Source organism: Octopus sinensis, linkage group LG4 (assembly GCF_006345805.1).
Source record: "Octopus sinensis linkage group LG4, ASM634580v1, whole genome shotgun sequence".
Lineage (NCBI taxonomy): Eukaryota > Metazoa > Mollusca > Cephalopoda > Octopoda > Octopodidae > Octopus > Octopus sinensis.
Genome location: NC_043000.1, coordinates 103,727,000 through 103,746,918, shown reverse-complemented (window position 1 = coordinate 103,746,918; position 19,919 = coordinate 103,727,000). Strand labels below are relative to the sequence as shown.

Here is a 19,919-nt window from a genome sequence, read left to right as displayed (position 1 = left end):
GCACTGCTACATAGTGGGACTGAACTCAGAACCGTGGAGTTGTGAAGCAAACTTCTTACCAGACAAACACACCTTTGCCAGATGGTCCTCATTCTCAAACTAAATTACATGAATCAGAGCATGACCTTCTGAATAGTTGCATGACCTACTGTTAATAGATACCTAATATTTATCAAATTCCTGACAGCTATAAAATAGGCCAAATGTTGTAAGTCTTAAATTTCACAACTTCCTCTACAATGAAAATGATATGGCCATAGCTGATAACACTGATTAAATGCTACAATTTCTGTCTTACATACTTGCTCAGAGATGACTTAGATTATCCTACAATAATGATAGTAGCTATAGCAGCAACAACTACATGGGATCCTCTGTATGGTCATTTGAGTGATTAGAAATAACAGCCAAATCACCCTCAACTTACAACCTACTCTCAAGGGAAAAGATAGGAAGCACTGGATAATGTAGCCCTACATACTAAAACTGCTGCCTTCACCTCTTCCTTCTTTGCCATTCCCTCCCACTAATTATTCCAATGAACTTTGATGATAATTATTACTCACTTGTATAACTATATTTAAAAATATATGTATACTAGCAGGCCTCTCAGCCTTTGGCCCAGTCTGTATAGTGTTGAAATGTATTGATAAGCCACATATTGGCATCTATCGTAATACCCATTTTCATTACAATAAAAGTTGTAAAAAGGTATTTAAATATTTCAGAACATAATTTTACAAATTTATTTAGAATATCTAAATACAGAAAGTAATCTAGATAATAATAGAGAAAGGTATTGTATGAAAATTATAAAAAAAAACAGACCTTCAGTATATACAATGTTTTTGACTTTTTCCTTTGGAGCATATATGAAGATTTTCTGAGGGCTTCCTACTCTGGAACAACCTACATACAGCTGGCCATGTGAGAAACAGCTCTCTTTTAGATGGAGACCAACAACCTGTAGTGTTTGATCTTTGGACTTGTTAATGGTCAATGCGTAACTGACCTCCACTGAGAATTGCAATCGTTTGAAATGAAAGGGGACATCTGTTGGTATTAGTGATATTCTAGGTATAGATACAATATCTCTATTACTACATCCAGTGAGGATTTTTGCTTCGATAATGTGAAGCTGTAGTTCAGTGACAGCCATATGTGTACCATTGCACAATCTCAGCTGATCCAGGTTTCTAAGAAGCATGATGACAGCACCCTTCTTCAATTCAAAGATGTGTGATAGTGTGCTGAACGGTTCCAGACTGTTGAGGAATTCAACAGGATAATGGACAGCCTCATCCTCATTGACAACTTTGTCCATAGACTTATAGATATGTCTATCTTCATCCTCCCTCTGTCTCACTTATTTTTCTCCCTACCCGCTTTCTGTCTGTCTCATGTATTTTTTCTCACGAGAGAAAAAGAGGTAGAGGTAATGAGAGTGACACATATACAACCAGGGGGAGAGAGAGAGAGAGAGAGAGAGAGAGAGAGAGAGAGAGAGGGAGATAGTGAGAGAAATAGAGAGGGACATATAAACAGAGAAAGCAGAGGTCCAGCATCTCACTTGTTTTTTTCTCCATATCTCCTTTCTCTGTCCGTCTCTCATGTGTTTTCTCTCTAGAGAGAAAAGGAGGTAGAGGTAGTGAGAGAGAGAGATACATACAACCAGAGAAAGAGAGGTAGATAGTGAGAGAGATAGAGACATAGGGAGGGGCATATAGACAGAGAGAAAGCAGAGGTGTGGCGGTGACTTCAAAGGAATAAATGTAATATATAAACTTAGAGAAATGTAGAGGTGGATTGAATGGTAAGTGAAGTATTTTTTCCCTGTGTAAAAAGCATTATAGTGAAATAGATAGTACATGGATTGCTAGAAATAAGAGCCAATACACCACCAACTTGCCCCCCACCTCCATTCCATTTTTGGAAAATAAGTGCACAATTATCTGTGGAACAGTCAAATTAATTTAAATGGTACAAAAAACCTGAAATATTATCAATTCTATTTAGTGTCTGCAGTGGTCAACGTAGAAACAAACAAACAAACAAAGCTTTTTTTTATATTTAGTTTTCAGCAGTCAACATACAAACAAACTTTGCTTTTTATAAGGTTATATAGATATTAAGGTGAAATAGACAGTGTGTGGATTGCTAGAAATAGGAGCCAATACAACACTACCTCGGCACCCCCAATCTATTTTCAGCAAATAAGTGCACAGTTATCTGTGGAATGGTCAAATTAATTTAAATGATACAAAAAACCTGAAATATTATCAATTTTATTTAGTGTTTTCAGCAGTCAATGTACAAACAAACAAACTTTGCTTCTTATAAGGATAGAAATAAGATATAGAAACTATGGTGAAATAGACAGTACATGGACTGCTAGAAATAGGGGCCAATACACAACCAACTTGCTCCCACCCCAAATTAATTTTTGGAAAATAAGTGTACAGTTATCTGCAGAATGGTGAAATTAATTTATGACATGAAAATCCTGAAATATCATCAACTTTATTTAGTGTTTTCAGTAGTCAATGTACAAACAAACAAACTTTGCTTCTTATTAGGATATATAATAACAATAAGGATTATTATGAAGCAGCATAGCATTACCTTTAATTCCTTCATATATATACTGCTTCAAATAGACATACATGTTTCTACTGCATTGATTAGTAACTGTTGCAACCACAACCCTACTGCTGTACCAGTACAGTTTCTTCAGGGTCTTCACTTTAATATCCTTTGATTTACCTGCTTAAAGTTTTTCATTTATCAACTCTGCGCTGTATGATGCAGAGTTGTTCGTTAATTTAGATGAGAACTATCTTTAGTTCAAGTTTTGATTGGATATTCACTGGTAGTCAGTTATTTCAAAACATACATACAAGACCAGATTTAAATCATGGAAGGCCTGGGGCACTTCAAATTTGGTGGGCACCCTCATACACAAGAATTAAAATCGTGGAAAATTAGCAAAACCCATCTATTACATGTAATTGTATTTTGCAAGTCAGCAGAGAAAGTTTAAATAAACAACTGAAAATGTTGCTTTACAGACACTTTTCAAAATTCAAATTTTGTTTTTCGCACATCCACTTGCAGCGTTTGACTTTTCTTTCATTGTGAAAAGTACAATAAAGGAAGGAAGAGGGGGTAAAAGTTTTTTCTTTTAATCCTTTCGTTACCAACCCAGCTGAAATCGGCTCTGGCTCTTTAGTATAAATGTCTGGTTTTCATAAGTTTTGAATTTAAATCTTCCACTAAATCTTAGTCACAATTTATGTTCCTAACACTAGCTTAATGGTAATGATGTTATTTTACTAAATTCTTTGTTATATTTAAAATAATTGGAAAAACACAGAGCATCTCAAAATAAATGCAGTAATGAAAGGGTTAATGTGAGTTACAAATGTTTCAGAATGTAGAATATGATAAAATGACAGAAAATTATGAAAAAGAAAAATATATCATTTTAGTGATTGTTGTTCCAAAAGCACAATGAGTATGTGCATGTGTTGTGTGTGTGTGTGTGTGTGTGTGAATGTGTGTGTGTGTGAGAGAGAGAGGAAGAGAGAGAGAGAGAGAGAGAGAGAGTGTGTGTGTGTGTGTGTGTGTGAGCATGTGTGTGAGTGTGCATGTGTGTGTAAATGATAAAAATTAAGTAAGTAAAGCACTAACTTTGATGGTATGTTGATAGTTTTTGCTGTTCTGTGAAGGTTAACCAGATCTGCAAATGCTAACATATGTTTAGAGCAGGCAAGGAGAAACATACTTCGTAGGTATATTAGGGAAGCACGTTCACTGAAATGACGCTCCTCCTGCAAGGAATGAAATAAGATTTCAAGTAATGAGTTAATAATACAACTGAGATTAACAGAACAGAACATTTCTTCCTATAAAATGGAAATAATGAAAATTACAATATTTGTTTCTTTAATACTTTAGATGGGAGGCTCAATCCATCACCCATTTTAGTACTACCACATAGTTCATGTTCCCATGTAGCAAAGTCCATTCTTTTGTAAGTATTTAGGTCATAAACCCTAACCACAGTTTGAAGATAACTTCCTTCTTTCTTCCTTTCTTCCCAATAATCTTAGAGGCCCTGAAAAGACAATGAGCACTACCTTTCCTCCTTTAAGTAGGCCATAATTTTTTGTTTAAATTATACTGAAAATATCACTTGGGAGATTGAATTCCTAGGGTCCCTGTTGATTTTAGGACCTGAGATGCTCCAGGCAAGTATACATTGCAGTTGTCTTTCTCTCTACCTGCCCACACAACTAGGAGAGGACTTATATTCAAGATTGAGTGCTAACAAACACCAAATTTACAATGCTCCTACTACTTTAGACAATGTGCTGTGCCTAACTAGTTATGCTATCTATTTATAACTCATCATCATTGTTTAACGTCCACTATCCATGCTAGCATGGGTTGGACGATTTGACTGAGGTCTGGCAAACCAGATGGCTGCACCAGACTCCAATCTGATCTGGTAAAGTTTCTACAGCTGGATGCCCTTTCTAATGCCAACCACTCTGAGAGTGTAGTAGGTGCTTTTATGTGCCACTGGCATGAGGGTCAGTCAGGCGATACTGGCAATGGCCACACTCAAATGGTGCTTTTTATGTGCCACCTGCACAGGAGCCAGTCCAGCGGCACTGGCACTGACCTCGCTTGAATGTTTTTCACATGCCACCAGCACAAGTCTCAGTAAGATCCAAGAAAAAATTATTTATAACTATTTATATATATCTATTTATAACTCATCAATCCCTACTTAGCACTCACACAGCAAAAAATGGCTGACAAATTATCTTCAAATCACACCTAACGAGTTTAAAAAAGGAAGTATACATTGGATTAATATACTACCAAATACAGTGTGTCTGAAAATGAAAGGAAGAATATTATGGCTGGAAAGCCTTTGAGTGTAGGTTTTCTTAAACCAGTGCAAAAATAACGAGCTATTTTCAACTAACTGAAACCATAACTTTTACCATAACTCCACCATAACTTTTACAACTTCTGTATCATATATTTGAACTTGCCTTGATAGAAGCTTTGGTTCTTTCTTCTCTCCCATTCTTAGCTTCTTACCAATACAGCCACTTCACACTCTTCTTACAAACCCTCTCCCTGTGTCTCACTGCTTCATATCACCTCTCTTCCTCTATAAATTAAGAATTTTCTATGAATGTTTTACTATTCAAATATTTCAAAACAGCTTTCTGGGTGAGATGCTCTGCGGTCTGCTATTCAATGCCAGACCTCTGACTTGATTTCCTCACATCACCTTTATTTGTTGATAGCTAAGACTGAACCCAAAACTATCAATAATTTCAAAGAAGCCTTCTTAACTACATGGCTCCCAAATATCAATTGTTAGTATCTGATGAACTTATATCACACAGCATATAGCAGTCATTATGCAACACAGTTGTCATATAGTGCATTTATTATATAATAACATTGTGACTTTAAGCTGTGTATCAAATTATATTCTGATGACACCAAACAGTTATTACATAATTGTAAAATATATAGGTTGTTATTGTTTAACTCCAGGTCAGCCCTAACCAAGCAGACCTATAGTCAAAGACAATCCAGCCATGCTTATTTTGTCTTTTTCATAAACTGAGTGTATCTAGGACTACGTTATCAAATGTGCACTTCGTTTTTTTTAAATGGTAAGTTGTGATTTGAAGAAAATTTTTAGTAGGTCTAACATCAAGTAGAGATACCATTATTAAATAATGCAGTTGTAACATAGCATAGATATTACATGATGTCCAGAAACAAAGCTGTATAGTTGTAACGTAGGATATTTGTTACATGGCAAAATGTCAACATTGGGTCATTATTAAAGAAATAACTTGTAACATAAGGTAGTTATTACATGATACATGTTATTCCATAGTCTCATAGAAACAAGGACCAGTTATTAAGTGACTTAATAGTACCATAAGGGAATTGATACATTGTGTAACTAAGAAAGAGTACATACTAAATGATGGGTATACCTACCCAAATGTTCCAATCTACCAACTATGGTTCCTCATAGCTTTCGGGAAAATGGATATTTTTTAATGAAATTTTCTACAGAATACCTTTCAGATGGTGTAGATTACAATTATATCAGAATTTAAATGTGAAAAAAAAAGAAAAAAATTGGTAGGCATCCACATATGTATTCTAATGACATATCGCATAATTTTTTCAAAATTCCAAGTTTCATTTTGTAAATACATATATGTGACATGTGTCAGTACATATGTGTGCATGCCCACACCCTCTGAAAGGTATTTGAGAAAATTTCATTAAAAAATACCCATTTTTTCTGAAAGTTACGATGAAACAAAGTTGTAGGACACTTGTGTAAGTATGCCAAATGATGTAATAGTAATATAAGATAGTCATTACAAAGAAAAGCACTAAAAAAGGAGCACTTGATACATAATGCATAACAAGAATGGAAATGCATTATATGGCAGTTGCACTAGAAATACAGGGTGGTGGTGGTGACAGCAATTGTAGAGACGGTTGTGGTAGTGGCAGTGGTGGCAGCAGCAGTAGCAGTGGTAGTAGTAGTGGTGGTGGTGGTGGTAGTAGTAGTGGTGGTGGTGGTGGTAGTAGAGGTAGTAGTAGTAGTAGTAGTAGTAGTAGTAGTAGTAGTAGTAGTTTAGTCTCAGGTTAGCCTTGAGTTATCAGATCTATAATACTTTCCTGACATTTTGTCTATCTTGTCTAAAATAGTCCAATGTGTCCTCCCATTTTTAAAACAGTAGGATGTGATTTGAGTTGCTATTTCTAGCATCTCGAGCGACCATGAAGAGGCATTTTTGTTAGCTTGTAAGGAAGGCTATTGCTAAATGATGTAATTTTATCAGTGGGCAGTGCTTACATGATGTAATCAAAATATAGAGTGGCTGTTATATGGAATAAATGCAAACATAAATAGGAAAACAGAAATGTTTTAAAAAAAAGTTACATTCAAAATTTTTTGAGTGAAACAGAGTAATGCTAAGCTGTCCGGAAGCTCAGATACTGGTCAGTCACAAGATTACTCATTTTTGCCAGCTGAGTAGACTGGAGCAACATGAAATGAAGTGTTTAGTTTAAGAACACAATGCATCAGCCAGTCCAGGAATTGAAACCACAGTCTTACAATCATGAACCTATCACACTAACCACTAAGCCACATACTTCAACAACTAGAGGAAGAAAGGTGGTACTATTGATCTTTTTTGCTGGCCTGTTAAGACTTTAAATAAAAAAAAAAGGAAGGTATTTATCCTCTGACTGAAGACCTACTCTGAATGCTTTACAGCAGAATGGACTGTACTTAAAGCTCGTACAAGGACTGGGTGGTAATATTAATCACCACTCCAAAAACAGAAAGACCTCTATTTACCAAGCTATATTTACATTTATTCCCTGTAACAGCTACTCTGTTATAATTACATCATTTAACAATTGCCCTATTAACAAGAATATCTCTTCATGGTCACTTGAGATGCAAGAAATAGTAACTCGAAAAGGAAGGACCACTTGACTGTGCTGGACTAGATATGCAAAAAGAAGGGAAAGTAAAGGTGAGAATACTTTTATTATAGATCTGCTCATTTAAGGCTGATCTGAGGCTCTACTACCAGTGCTACTGCTACTGCTGCTGCTGCTGCCACCACCGCCACCACCGCCACCAGCACTCCCAGCACCAGCACCACCACCAGCACTACCAGTACCAGCACCACCACTACCACTATGCAGTATTTCACTTGCAACTGCTATATGATGCAATTTCATCAAAATACATCTATGTCTTCTTCCAACTACATCAAGTAAAAATGATTATCCACAGTTTCTATTTATCAAATTTCACTAATTAAAGCTTTGCTTGACATGAGTCTATGGTAGAAGACACTTGCCAAAAGTATCAAGCAGTAGTGATCTAACAACCCATTGAATTAAACATAAAGACACGTTCAGTTTTGGCAGATATATAAGTTTTGTTAGTCATAATCAAACAAATACTGACTTTAAAGTAACTTACCTGAAGTTCCTTTGTACAAAGGTCTACACAGCTATTTAGGTAACCTTTACAGAAATCTATATTGTCGATCAATGGTATCAGTAAGGAAGGATTTGTTGAATGGCCTGTAAACCAAGTAGATACAAAACCCAAAGAAGATGTATGGTTTTTATGTAGCCTGAAATACAGAACAATATTTTATAATGAAAACTTAAAACAGGTTAATCATTCAGTTATTAATTACTGAATATCATGAATATGGTTGTTGTTCAGCCCCAGTCAACATTAATTAAGCATACCTATGATCACAGGTGTTTCAGCCATGATCTCTGCATCCTTTGTATATCAAGTACAACTGTGTTCAATATACTCTTTCTTTTTAAAATTGTGCAATATGATTTCAGAAAGCTTTGGTTGCTATTTTTAGCAGGTCAAGCAATTGCATAGAAGTTCCTTTGATGAAATGTCATAAATGTCACTGCAGGTAGTGCAGAGTGTGGAGTGCACTTGTAACATTTAGTTTTCTACCTCATGGATCTGAGTTCAAATTTAACTGTGGTTTAATTTGATTTCCATCTTATCGGGATTATTTAAGGTAAAAAAACCCAATATACTGAAGTAATTAACAGACATTACAAATTCTCTGTTACATTAGGTAAGGTGGAAGTGACATGTGTCTTATAAAGATCTTTGGCTCATGGTGCACTTAAGAGCAAATAGAAATATTTTGGTGCACTTTGTGCAGAAAAAAAAAAGATATGAAAAAAGTGTGCATCTTAATGTGGTTATGCTGAGGCATCACCTTCATAGGTTTAGTCAAATAAATTGAACCCAGTACTTATTTGTGTGTCTAGTTACAGCGATGTAAATTAAACAATACTAGTTGTCAAGCAGTGGTGGAAGACAAACAGATACACACAGCTCTAGATACATACATACATACCCAGATGTATGTGTGTGTGTGTGCATATGTGTATGTATGTATAAATGAATGAATGAATGAATGATGGGTTTCTTTTCAGTTTCTGTCTATGAAATCAACTCACAAGGCTTTGATTGGTCTGGAGCCGTAGTAGAGGACACCTGCCCAAAGTGCTATGCAATGGGACTGAACATAAGACCACATGGTTGGGAAGCAAGCCTTTTAACCACACAGTCATGCCTGCATCTATATACTTTAGTCTATTAACAAAAATAATGAAGGACTAAATTCTCTGTTCAATAAATGATGCCTAATTATCAGAACTTCATGCAGAATTTCAGTTTCTGTTTTCTCTCATTTTAAAAAATATGATTTTAATTTATTCTAAAAGTAGGTTGTAGCATCATTAGGGCATTAGACAAAATGCTTTGCAATATTTATTCTGGCCCTAACCCATTAGCATTTAAACTAGCCATATCTGGTCAAAATATTCTACCCACTTTATGTCCAAACCAGCCAGATCCAGCTTCTCACACCTATCCTACAGTATCACTCTACAAATAAATAACTGCATCATCAGAGACTTGAATCTATGAGATAATGCATGATGAATGCAAACAATGTGAATAAATAGGCATTACAGTTGACAGAGCAATTTGAATGCTGAAGGGTTAAAAGTTTAGAGTTGAAATCTTGTCAATATCAGCTTTGCTTTGAGAGTCACTAGAATGAATTACTAGGGTTAATGACTTCCGTCAAAATCACTGCCTTTGTGCCTAATTTAGAAGTGATTATTTTTGTGGTGAATCTTGCTACATCATGGGAGTACCATAGAAGGGAGGTAAGCCTCTACTAAGCTAAATTTACAGTCAAGAGACATTTTATTTCAGTAATATCAGTAACGGTCCTAGAAAAGGTATGAACATAAACTCTCACTTCCCATCTTATAAAAATATCAGGTTCTTAAAAACAGCATTTAAAACATTTTCAAGGACAAATATTTATATCATAAACACACACATGTGTGCAAAAACAAGTGCACACACACACACACACACACACACACACACACACACACACACACACACACACACACACACACACACACACACACACACACACACACACAAGTGCAATGATTAAAGTAAATTACTTGGTCAAAGATGTCCAGTAACAAACAACCTTACTGATACTATGAAAGTTAACAAAATTTGTAATAAGAGAGGAGTGAATACTTTACACTAGTATATAATAGTTGAATAAGTGAAATAACTGTGCAGAAAGTTAAAAATATGTATGAAAAAATGGTATTTATCTTTTATTTGTTTCAGTCATTGAACTGTGGCCATGCAAGAGCACTACATTCAAGTGTTTAGTTGAACAAATCAACCCTAGTAGTAATTTTTAAAGCCTGGTACTTATTCTATCGATCTCTTTTTACTGAACCACTAAGTTAGAACATAAACAAACCAACACTGGTTGTCAAGCAGTGGTGGTGGTGGTGGTGGGGCAAACACAAAGATAGACACACACATATATATGCACACACACACACACAGACATATGTAATGGGCTTCTTTTGGTTTCCATCTCTCAAATCCATTCACAAAGCTTTGATCGGCCTGGATTATAGTGGAAGACACTTGCCAAAGGTACCATGCAGTGGGACTGAACCCAAGACTTCTTAACCACACAGTCATGCCAATGCCTATATTTGCCAACAATTATAGTTCAAATTGGGTTTTTTTCTTTTCTTTTTGATTTTACTGAGAACAAAAAAATTTTACTAAATGAAATATAAAGCTCCACACACATTCAAGATCAACAACATTGAAGAAATTACCTCAATTCTTCAGAAAGAGTTGATGCTTGTCGAGAAAGTGGCCTTGTTTTTACTTCTAGTTCAGACCAATAAGTTGATCTTCCAGATGCTATGGTGGCCATAAACCGTTTAAACAGCGTAGTCTCAAATACCTGAAAATATAAAATGATAAAATTTGGAAATCAAAAATCAATTCACCTCCAATATTCAAATAGGATTTCAACATTGAGTTACTGTGTTTAGTCTCTGGGAGAGAATGTGGGACTGCTCAGAAAAACTTGAAATTTATAACTACAGTATTAGCCCAACAAAATATTAAGTGATTTTAGATTTTATTTGTTATTGTTGTTTAGGCCCAGGTTAACCCTGGTTAATCTGTAGTGATGCCATCTTGGAAATCTTCAGCATGCATGCACAGAGTTGGATTCTTCCGGGAGGCCTGCCGGAAGTTCCCTCATGCGCATGCGCAGAAAACTAGCAGCAGCGAAATTTCCCTTGTATCGTTCTCTTGAACGCTGGCAGCTGAACAGGACAGTCGTGTTTTTAGCAGCTCTCTCAAGCTGCTACCTCGTGACGTATCTCTGCTATGCTTGAACTGACAGGATTTGGCTCATTCCACTTGACTACTGTGATTAGTTTCTAGGCTGCCGATTCGCCTAGAAAGAAGAATGTATATATTGCGAATCAAGAAATAAATATTTATACTGTTGAAGTTAATCGGAAGTCTTGACTCTTCCCTTCGATTAATATTTAATGTAAAGGATGCGAGCTTCACCCTTCCAGTGCGGGGACCTCTCATCCTGTTACAAATCCAAATTCTAATCAATGGTATTCCAACCATGAAAATTCCATCTTTCATTTTAGCTGTTACTATTCAATATTTCAATTCATTTGAGCAAGATTTTTGGTCCCTACTTCAAGCCCTCTTTGCAGTTAGCTGACCTACAAAAAAAATTGTAGCCAAATTAACCCTTCCATCTTCAAAAAAGGAAGAACACACTGGACACACATGGATGAAAAACTATGATGAATGCTTTTGATCACATGTCTGCTCCATCAGGGATAAACTAGGGATAAAGAATTACAATTGCAAAAAAAGGACAACCAGAAATTACCTCTGTGTAAAATGGCACATATTCTGGAAGTTGCTGCTTCAGCATTTTCTCAGGTTTGAAATATTTTGGCTCACTTACGACATTTCTGTGAAAAAAAAAAGCAAAAAAATACTTGGTTAAAAACAATAGATAAGACTGCTGAATCTTCAACAAGAGTTGGATTACAGGGCCAAAGGTCAAATGTTCAAATTGATGTCAGAAGCATTACAATCCTGCAACCTATTGTACTTCTGGGTCACCACTTGAATGAGTAGGCTTATACAAAAGTGATGTATTTTAAGATAATTATGGAAACTCATAATACAATGTTTTCACTTCATACATACACTTTCTCATGTATTCCTTTACATGAAGGTAAACTGGATTAATGATATTTAAGAACCTATCCTAGGTACATAGCAAAGCACTGATGATGCAATATGAACCAGTGCTTTTTCCGTTAGCTTTTAAGTTTGATCAGCTGCTGCACTCAGGTAAGGATACAGTCTTGGTCAAATTAGTTTTTATTTGTTTGTCATTGAACTATGGCCATTTATAATGGTGGAACTTGAAGTAGATAAAGCTATGAATAATAGTGTGTAAAATACTGGATTAAAAAAAACAACCTTGGAGAGAAAAATTAAAAGGTTGCCCAACAACATTGCAACTTAGATATTTAGATAACTGGCGTTGGCAGAATAATATCTATACTAGAGTAATAGAAACTCATTAAATATTTTCAAAAGGTTCCTATGTTAACATGGGAAAGGGTTCTTTATTTACAAGACTTGGGTGGGGTTGTTGTTGTTTAGCCCCAGGAGAGATCTTATTAAGCAGACCTATGATCAACAGAATTCTGGCCATGACAGCCTCATCTTTTTGTATATCTAGTAGTACCTTATCCTATATGTTTTATTTTTTAAATATGTTTGGGTGTGATTTGATGGAGATTTGGTTGCCATGTTTGGTAGGTCAAGTGACCACATAAGACCGCCCCTTTGTTGGCTCATAAGTGTTGTAAGTCTATCTGATGTCTGTCTACTGGCTGTGTATGTGTGTGTGTGTGTGTGTGTGTGTGTGCATGCATGTGCATGAATGCACACTAAGTGATTGCAATACATAATTCTTACCCAAGTGGAATATTGATGATGGGAGGGAACTGATAAACACTCTTAGAAAAATGAACCAAAATAATGAAGCAATAATAAAGTCTACCTGAACAAATTCACCATAAGTTCCACAAAAGAATGTTGAATTTGTCTGTTAAAAAGAGTGTTCTTTTGCTTCCGAAACTCCACATCCTTCTTGTGGCTGAAGCTTGTTGGGCTGCAAGTAAATGGAAATAATAAAGAAATTTGTCCATCTAAAATAAACAAACCAGGAAAAAAATGTTTTATTTCTTAGAAAATAAACGTAGGACCTCTTGAATCAGAATTAGGGGAGCAAGAGTGAAGAATATTTAGTTTGTGCTTCATGCAGTCATGTTGAATTGATTTTGGTATAGTTTGAAAAGAATTGGTTGAAAGTGAGTCACATATGAATATTTTTAACACAAAAACACATGCATACAATGGAGACAGCTTGTATTATACAAACACACACACATGCATACATGGTTTCTATCATGCAAAAATGCATATGTTGACGGAGGGTTTCTATCATGCAGACACACACATAGACAGAGGATTTCTTTTGCATACAAACGAATACATATTGACAGACAACTTGTATTTTCCAGATGCATAGGGCAATGGTAGATTCACTTAGTTCCATAGTTCAAATTCCACAAGGTTACAAAAATCAACTTTTCCGTTCAAATTTCTGGAGTTGATAAAATTAGTTACCAATAAACTACTAGAGTAATATGATCAACAATACTATCCATCCAAACATTAGCTCTTAAACAGATATTATAAACCATGATACAAAACATGCACATACACAAACATTACATACACATGTAATACATGTACATGGATACATACATACATATCATCATCATCACCATACATATCATCATCATCACCGTACATATCATCATCATCACCATCATCATCATTTTGCATCTATATGCCATGTTGGCAAGGGCTGGGCAGTTTGACAAGATCTGATAGGTCAGAGAACTGTGTTAAACTCCAAGGTCTGTTTTAGCATGGTTTGTTTGGCTAGTTGCCCTTCCTAGTGTCAACTACTTTACAAAGTATACTGGGTGCATTTTTGTGTCACTGGCACTAGTGAGGTTGCCAACTAGCTTGCAAGATAAGAACCCTTGATTGAACAGGGTGTAGTATTGAGGGAGGTGGCTTAAGACATGTGCTGAGAGGCAAGAGTATGATAAAGGCATAGGAACAGGTGTTTTACTATAGAGAAGATGTATAGCTACCCCAGCTGGAATAGGAGATAGTAGTGATGAAGTGTCAGAACATACTCTAAAAGTACAAGAGAATGATTGTGATGGGTGAGGCAGAAGAACAGGTGAGAGGGATAGAAGCAGAGGTGTGAGTAAGCTTGCAAGGGTGGGGACTAGGGATATTGAAGAATATCAGTCATTACAATACCATTGAAACTTGCACTTACGTTACAGCTTCAATCAAGTCAAAGTTAAAACGAATCTTTTCATAGACATCTTGCAGCAGTTTGACTGGTTCTGCTGGCATTTCAGGGAGTACAGTTGTAGTATTTTCCAGGCTGAGTGATCCCTCATCAATATTAACAATAATGAGGTCTGTAATCTGAAGTTGCAAGCAGAAAGAAATGACAGTGAAGAATATGAACACATTTGTATAACAGCACATACAAAAATAATTATCGACTGAAAGTCAAACTCATCCTTCTTCATTGTAATTACATGTGCAAAATTTTATGCCCCTTCATCAGAACATGTGAAGAAATGGGAGATTAAATAAAGCTATTGCTATTGCTTAGATATGTGGGAGAGAGTAGTGACATGTGCAGATTGGTATTTTTATAATAGTAAGTCTACTTTGTGTAGCTCTTTTCTGTTGCTTAATATTGGTTTCAGTTTATAAATTAGGATGGCCTCTTTGATTCAAAAGTTGCCTGTGTTACGTTCCGCAGTCCCAATGAATACAATAAAGTACCAGGTCTGGTACTTCTGCGGGTGTTAATAGCCAGAAGTGTTGTTTGTACACACATGTTCTTTGATGTGAATGTAGTTTCTTGGTGATGCTTCCAATGTAAGATGCACTGCATTTGCTGTAGACTACCTCATATACTATGTGGACCCTCAAACACATTTTTATGTTGTTACCTATTTAAAAAAAGATGGCTCTACTGCACACATATGCATGTACACATACACACACTGGGATGCACACACATTTACATGCACACATACATGCATATGTATACATAGGCATAAGACTAATTCTCAGACAAATTTAAGGCAGACCTTGAAGAGTGAGGGCATTTCATTGGAGAGTCGTAAATAACAATGAAAGGACTTTGACAAACAACCAATTGATTGTTTAATCATCACATTAAACAATTAAACAAATGTTCAGTTAGTTACTTGGTTTGATATTTAACCAATTGACAAAAAATAAAGAAGTATTATTGAATCAGTGCATCCTGCCAAAAGAATACAAACCCAGAAGATGTTCAGATAAAGAATGCTCAAAATATCTGGCAGTGTCGGATATAGCCTGCTCATCTGTATAGTCAACCAGGTGATACATGAAGGAGTCATACCCAATAACTGGTGTAGCAGTACCATAGTCAACTACCACAAAGGTAAAGGTGATGCATTAGATACAAATAATTACAGAGGTATCAAGCTGTTGGATCAGGTAATGAAGGTCACGGAGAGGGTTGTAGCCCAACTAATTAGGGAGAGGGTCAGTCCAGATGAGATGCAGTTTGGGTTTGTGCTAGGGAAAAGCACCACTGATGCTACATTTCTGGTAAGACAGCTGCAGGAGAAATACCTAGACAAAGATAAACCCCTGTACCTAGCTTTCATTGACATGGAGAGAGCCTTTGACAGGGTCCCCTGATCCCTTATCTGGTGGTCAATGAAGAAACTAGAGATAGATGAATGGTTAGTGAGAGCTGTGCAAGCCATGTACAGGGATGCTGTCAGTAAGGTGAGGGTTGGCAATGAGTACAGTGAAGAATTCCAGGTAGAGGTAGGGGTCCAACAAGGTTCAGTCCTCAACCCCTTCCTATTTATCGTAGTCCTCCAGACAATAACAGAGGAATTCGCAACAGGATGCCCCTGGAAGCTCCTCTATGCTGATGACCTTGCTCTTATTGCTGAGTCACTATCAGAACTAGAGGAGAAGTTTCAGGTGTGGAAGCAAGGATTAGAATCGAAGGGCTTTAGAGTCAACCTAGCTAAAACCAAAGTCTTAATAAGTACGAAGGCAGACAAATCACAAATCCCTTCAGGTAGATTATTTGTTCCTTCTTGAGCCATCCCTGGCTCATAAGGGCTGGTTTCCTGGTTTCCTTAGCATATAGGTTCTCCAACTTGAAGGGACACCAGTTCGTCGCAGGTGAGCTGCAAGATGCAGGAGGAAAGAGTGAGAGAAAGTTGTGGCGAAAGAGTCAGCAGAAGTTTGCCGTTACCTTCTGCTGGAACTGCGGGGAGCTTAGGTGTTTCGCTCATAAACACACACATCGCCCGTTCTGAGATTCGAATCTACGATCCCTCGATCGCGAGTCTGCTGCTCTAATCATTAGATCTGTAGAAAAGGCATAGGTAGAAACTCTATAAGCTAAGGGCACATAAGAGGTACAGCAATTTCAAAGGAAGACAAACTGGGAAGATAGTTTTTGTATGTGGCAGATGCTCAGGAGCAATAAACACTGGAAATGTGCAGAGAACAACTTCTGTTACATTCCAGGGAGAAAAACTAGAAGTAGTTGACAGCTTCCATTACCTAGGTGACCAAGTCAGTAGCGGGGGTGGATGCTCTGAGAGTATAGCTGCTAGAATAAGAATAGCCTGAGCAGAGTTCAGAGTGCTGCTGGTGATAAAAGGCCTCTCGCTCAGAGTAAAAGGTAGACTGTATGATGCATGTGTACGAACAGCCATGCTACATGGCAGTGAAATATGGGCAGTGACTGCTGAGGACATGCTGAAGCTTGCAAGGAATGAAGCCAGCATGCTCCACTGGATGTGCAATGTCAGTGTGCATACACGACAGAGTGTAAGCACTTTGAGAGAAAAGTTGGACCTAAGAAGCATCAGATGTGGTGTGCAAGAGACGACTGCTCTGGTATGGACATGTGGTGCAAATGGATAAGATCAGCTGTGTGAAAAAGTGTCACACCCTAGCAGTTGAGGGAATCTGTGAAAGAAGTAGACCCAGGAAGACCTGGGATGAGATGGTGAAGCACGATCATCAAACATTGGGCCTCACTGAGGCAATGACTAGTGACTGGGACCTTTGGAAATATGCTGTGCTTGAGAAGACCCGGCAAGCCAAGTGAGACCATAACCTGAGGCCTATGCCAGTGATGTAACCAGCCTAGTTGTGTGTTGCTTGTGAAGACCTGTTGAGGTAAGTGAAATCACAATTAAAATCAAATTCGCTGAAGTGGCCAATGACAGTACTGCTTGACTGGCACCCATGCCAGTGGAACGTAAAGAGCACCATCCGAGTGTGACCATTGCCAGGGCCGCTGACTGGCTCCCATGCTGGTGGCACATAAAAAGCACCATTCAAGCATGATCGTTACCATTGTCATCTTACTGGCACCTCTGCTGGTGGCATGTGAAAAACAACATTCGAGCGAGGTCATTGCTAGTGCCACTGGACTGGCTCCTGTGCAGGTGGCACATAAAAAACACCATTTGAGCGTAGCTGTCGCCAGTACCACCTGACTGGCCCTTGTACTGGTGGCATGTAAAAGCACCCACTGCACTTTCAGAGTGGTTGGCATTAGGAAGGACATCCAGCTGTAGAAACTCTGCCAGATCAGATTGGAGCCTGGTGCAGCCATCTGACTCTCCAGTCCCCAGTTAAACTGTCCAACCCATGCCAGCATGGAAAACAAATGTTAAACGATGATGATGAATGACCCTCCCTAGACATAGAAGATGCACACACACACACACACACACACACACACACACACACAGAGACACACATGCACACACACACACACACACACATACATACATACATACATACATATGTATGTATGTATTAAGAAGGGTATCTTGCAATAGAAACCATATTAAAGCTGACATGGAGCATACTGCAGCTCTGTGGCTTGTGGATTCTGTCAAACCATCCAATCCATATCAGCATGGAAAACAGATGTTAAGTGAAGATAATGATGATGATGAGGATATATATATATTGTTCCAAATTGTGCAAAAAAAAAAACCCCACAAAAAACAGAGACAGTTGAGAGAGCAACAAACAAGGTTTTATTGGTTTCACACTCAGAAAAAATGGAAAGTAGATAGAGATTTAATTCTGTACAGTTTCTCACTTAACGGCTGTCTGTATGACCTGCAGCAAATTAAGGAGATCGTGTTTTTCAGTGCATATACTAAGTTTAGCTCTGGCTCTCTTGAGGAAATATAAGATGAACATGGCTAATTCATGAGAGCTTTGATTCAGCAGGGTTTATTACAGGCAGTTGCAACCCAGAATATTAGTTTAGTGTGAGTGGTTGAACAGAAACAATACAAAAGAGGACACACTAAACTTGAAAGAGTGCAAAAGAAGACAAAAAAAAAAAAAAGGAGCAGATTACCGTAAATTCTGGACTACAGAGCGCACCTGATTAAAAGCCACATACTCTAATTTTAGAAAGAAAACTAATTTTGTACTTGTATAGGCTGCACCGGATTTTAAGCTGCTGGTGTCCAATGTTGTAATATGAGATATCTACACAGAATGATATTACACGTGAGGATTTTTTAACTTTTAATTTAATCCGTATGGTAACATAAACAAACACATATTGCAAAATGCTTTTTTTCAAACAGTGCCTGTAACACGGCTACCTTTAAATATAGGTACATATCAGTAACATACAAATTACATTGCTTATGCTTTTTTACTGAAAAGTGCATGAACAACATTCCTCCTAATGGCCGGTTTTTCTATTATATAAAATCTGTTCTGTCTGTGTGTGTAAGTGTGTCTTCTAGGATTTCGGGCATCCTCCATCCGATTGCGCTCAAATTTGATATGTAGATACCGACGATATCAGGGCGTGTATAAGTCTTGAAAAAATTACAAAAATCGATTCCAGGTGAGAATGCATAACTGCACCTTCCATGTTTGTTGTTTTTTTACTGCTTAAAGGCACGTTTTTTTCCTGCCAGGCTTACTGTTTAAACCATGTTTGTGTTCTCCCAGTCAACAGTCTTATCATTAATGGTACTTTAAACTCTTCAGTTGCATATTTCTGTGAATAAAATCGTTTTTCTTTGGAATAGAAAAAAAAGTCTATTTTATTTCTTCTTTTGCTGGTGTCTCAAATGTAGGTTAAATCAGTGTTTCTCAAAGGGGAGGCCAATGGGACAGTCGGACAAGTTGTTTTGAGAAAATTTGGTTTAAATGTTTAACGTCCATTGGACGGGGGGCGTTTTGCTTGTATACTTTACTTTACTTTTTACTTTTACTAGTTTCAGTCATTTGACTGCGGCCATGCTGGAGCACCGCCTTTAGTCGAGCAAATCGACCCCGGGACTTATTCTTTGTAAGCCCAGTACTTATTCTATCGGTCTCTTTTGCCGAGCCGCTAAGTGACGGGAACCTAAACACACCAGCATCGGTTGTCAAGCAATGCTAGGGGGACAAACACAGACACACAAACACACACACATATATATATATATATATATATATATATATATACATACTGCAGCCTACCAGGTCAAAAGTCATTGATTGCCTCCTTCATCTTCTTCCTGCGCACTGAAACCATCAAAGTCCTCTTCTTCAGTGTCCGAATTGAACAGCCTCAGGATCTCATCACTCACTTCAGCCTCTTCGTTGTCGCTCTCACTTGAGTGCACCTTGTCCTCTTCATCACGCAGCAGTC

The 19,919-nt window shown here is 37.3% G+C and overlaps 1 protein-coding gene across 6 annotated transcripts in view; it reads right to left on the bottom strand.

Moving 5' to 3' along the window:
- Positions 1-19,919, bottom strand: part of LOC115210805 (DENN domain-containing protein 3-like) — a 66,111-nt gene that overhangs the window by 20,814 nt on the left and 25,378 nt on the right. For all 6 annotated transcript variants that reach the window (XM_036502280.1, XM_036502278.1, XM_029779547.2 and 3 more), the window contains 6 exons: positions 14,463-14,617; positions 13,101-13,211; positions 11,907-11,991; positions 10,813-10,943; positions 8,069-8,225; positions 3,691-3,830 (listed from right to left, as the gene is read on the bottom strand). In XM_036502280.1, the coding sequence (XP_036358173.1) occupies positions 3,691-3,830; positions 8,069-8,225; positions 10,813-10,943; positions 11,907-11,991; positions 13,101-13,211; positions 14,463-14,617 (779 nt within the window). The remainder of the gene's footprint in view (positions 1-3,690; positions 3,831-8,068; positions 8,226-10,812; positions 10,944-11,906; positions 11,992-13,100; positions 13,212-14,462; positions 14,618-19,919) is intronic.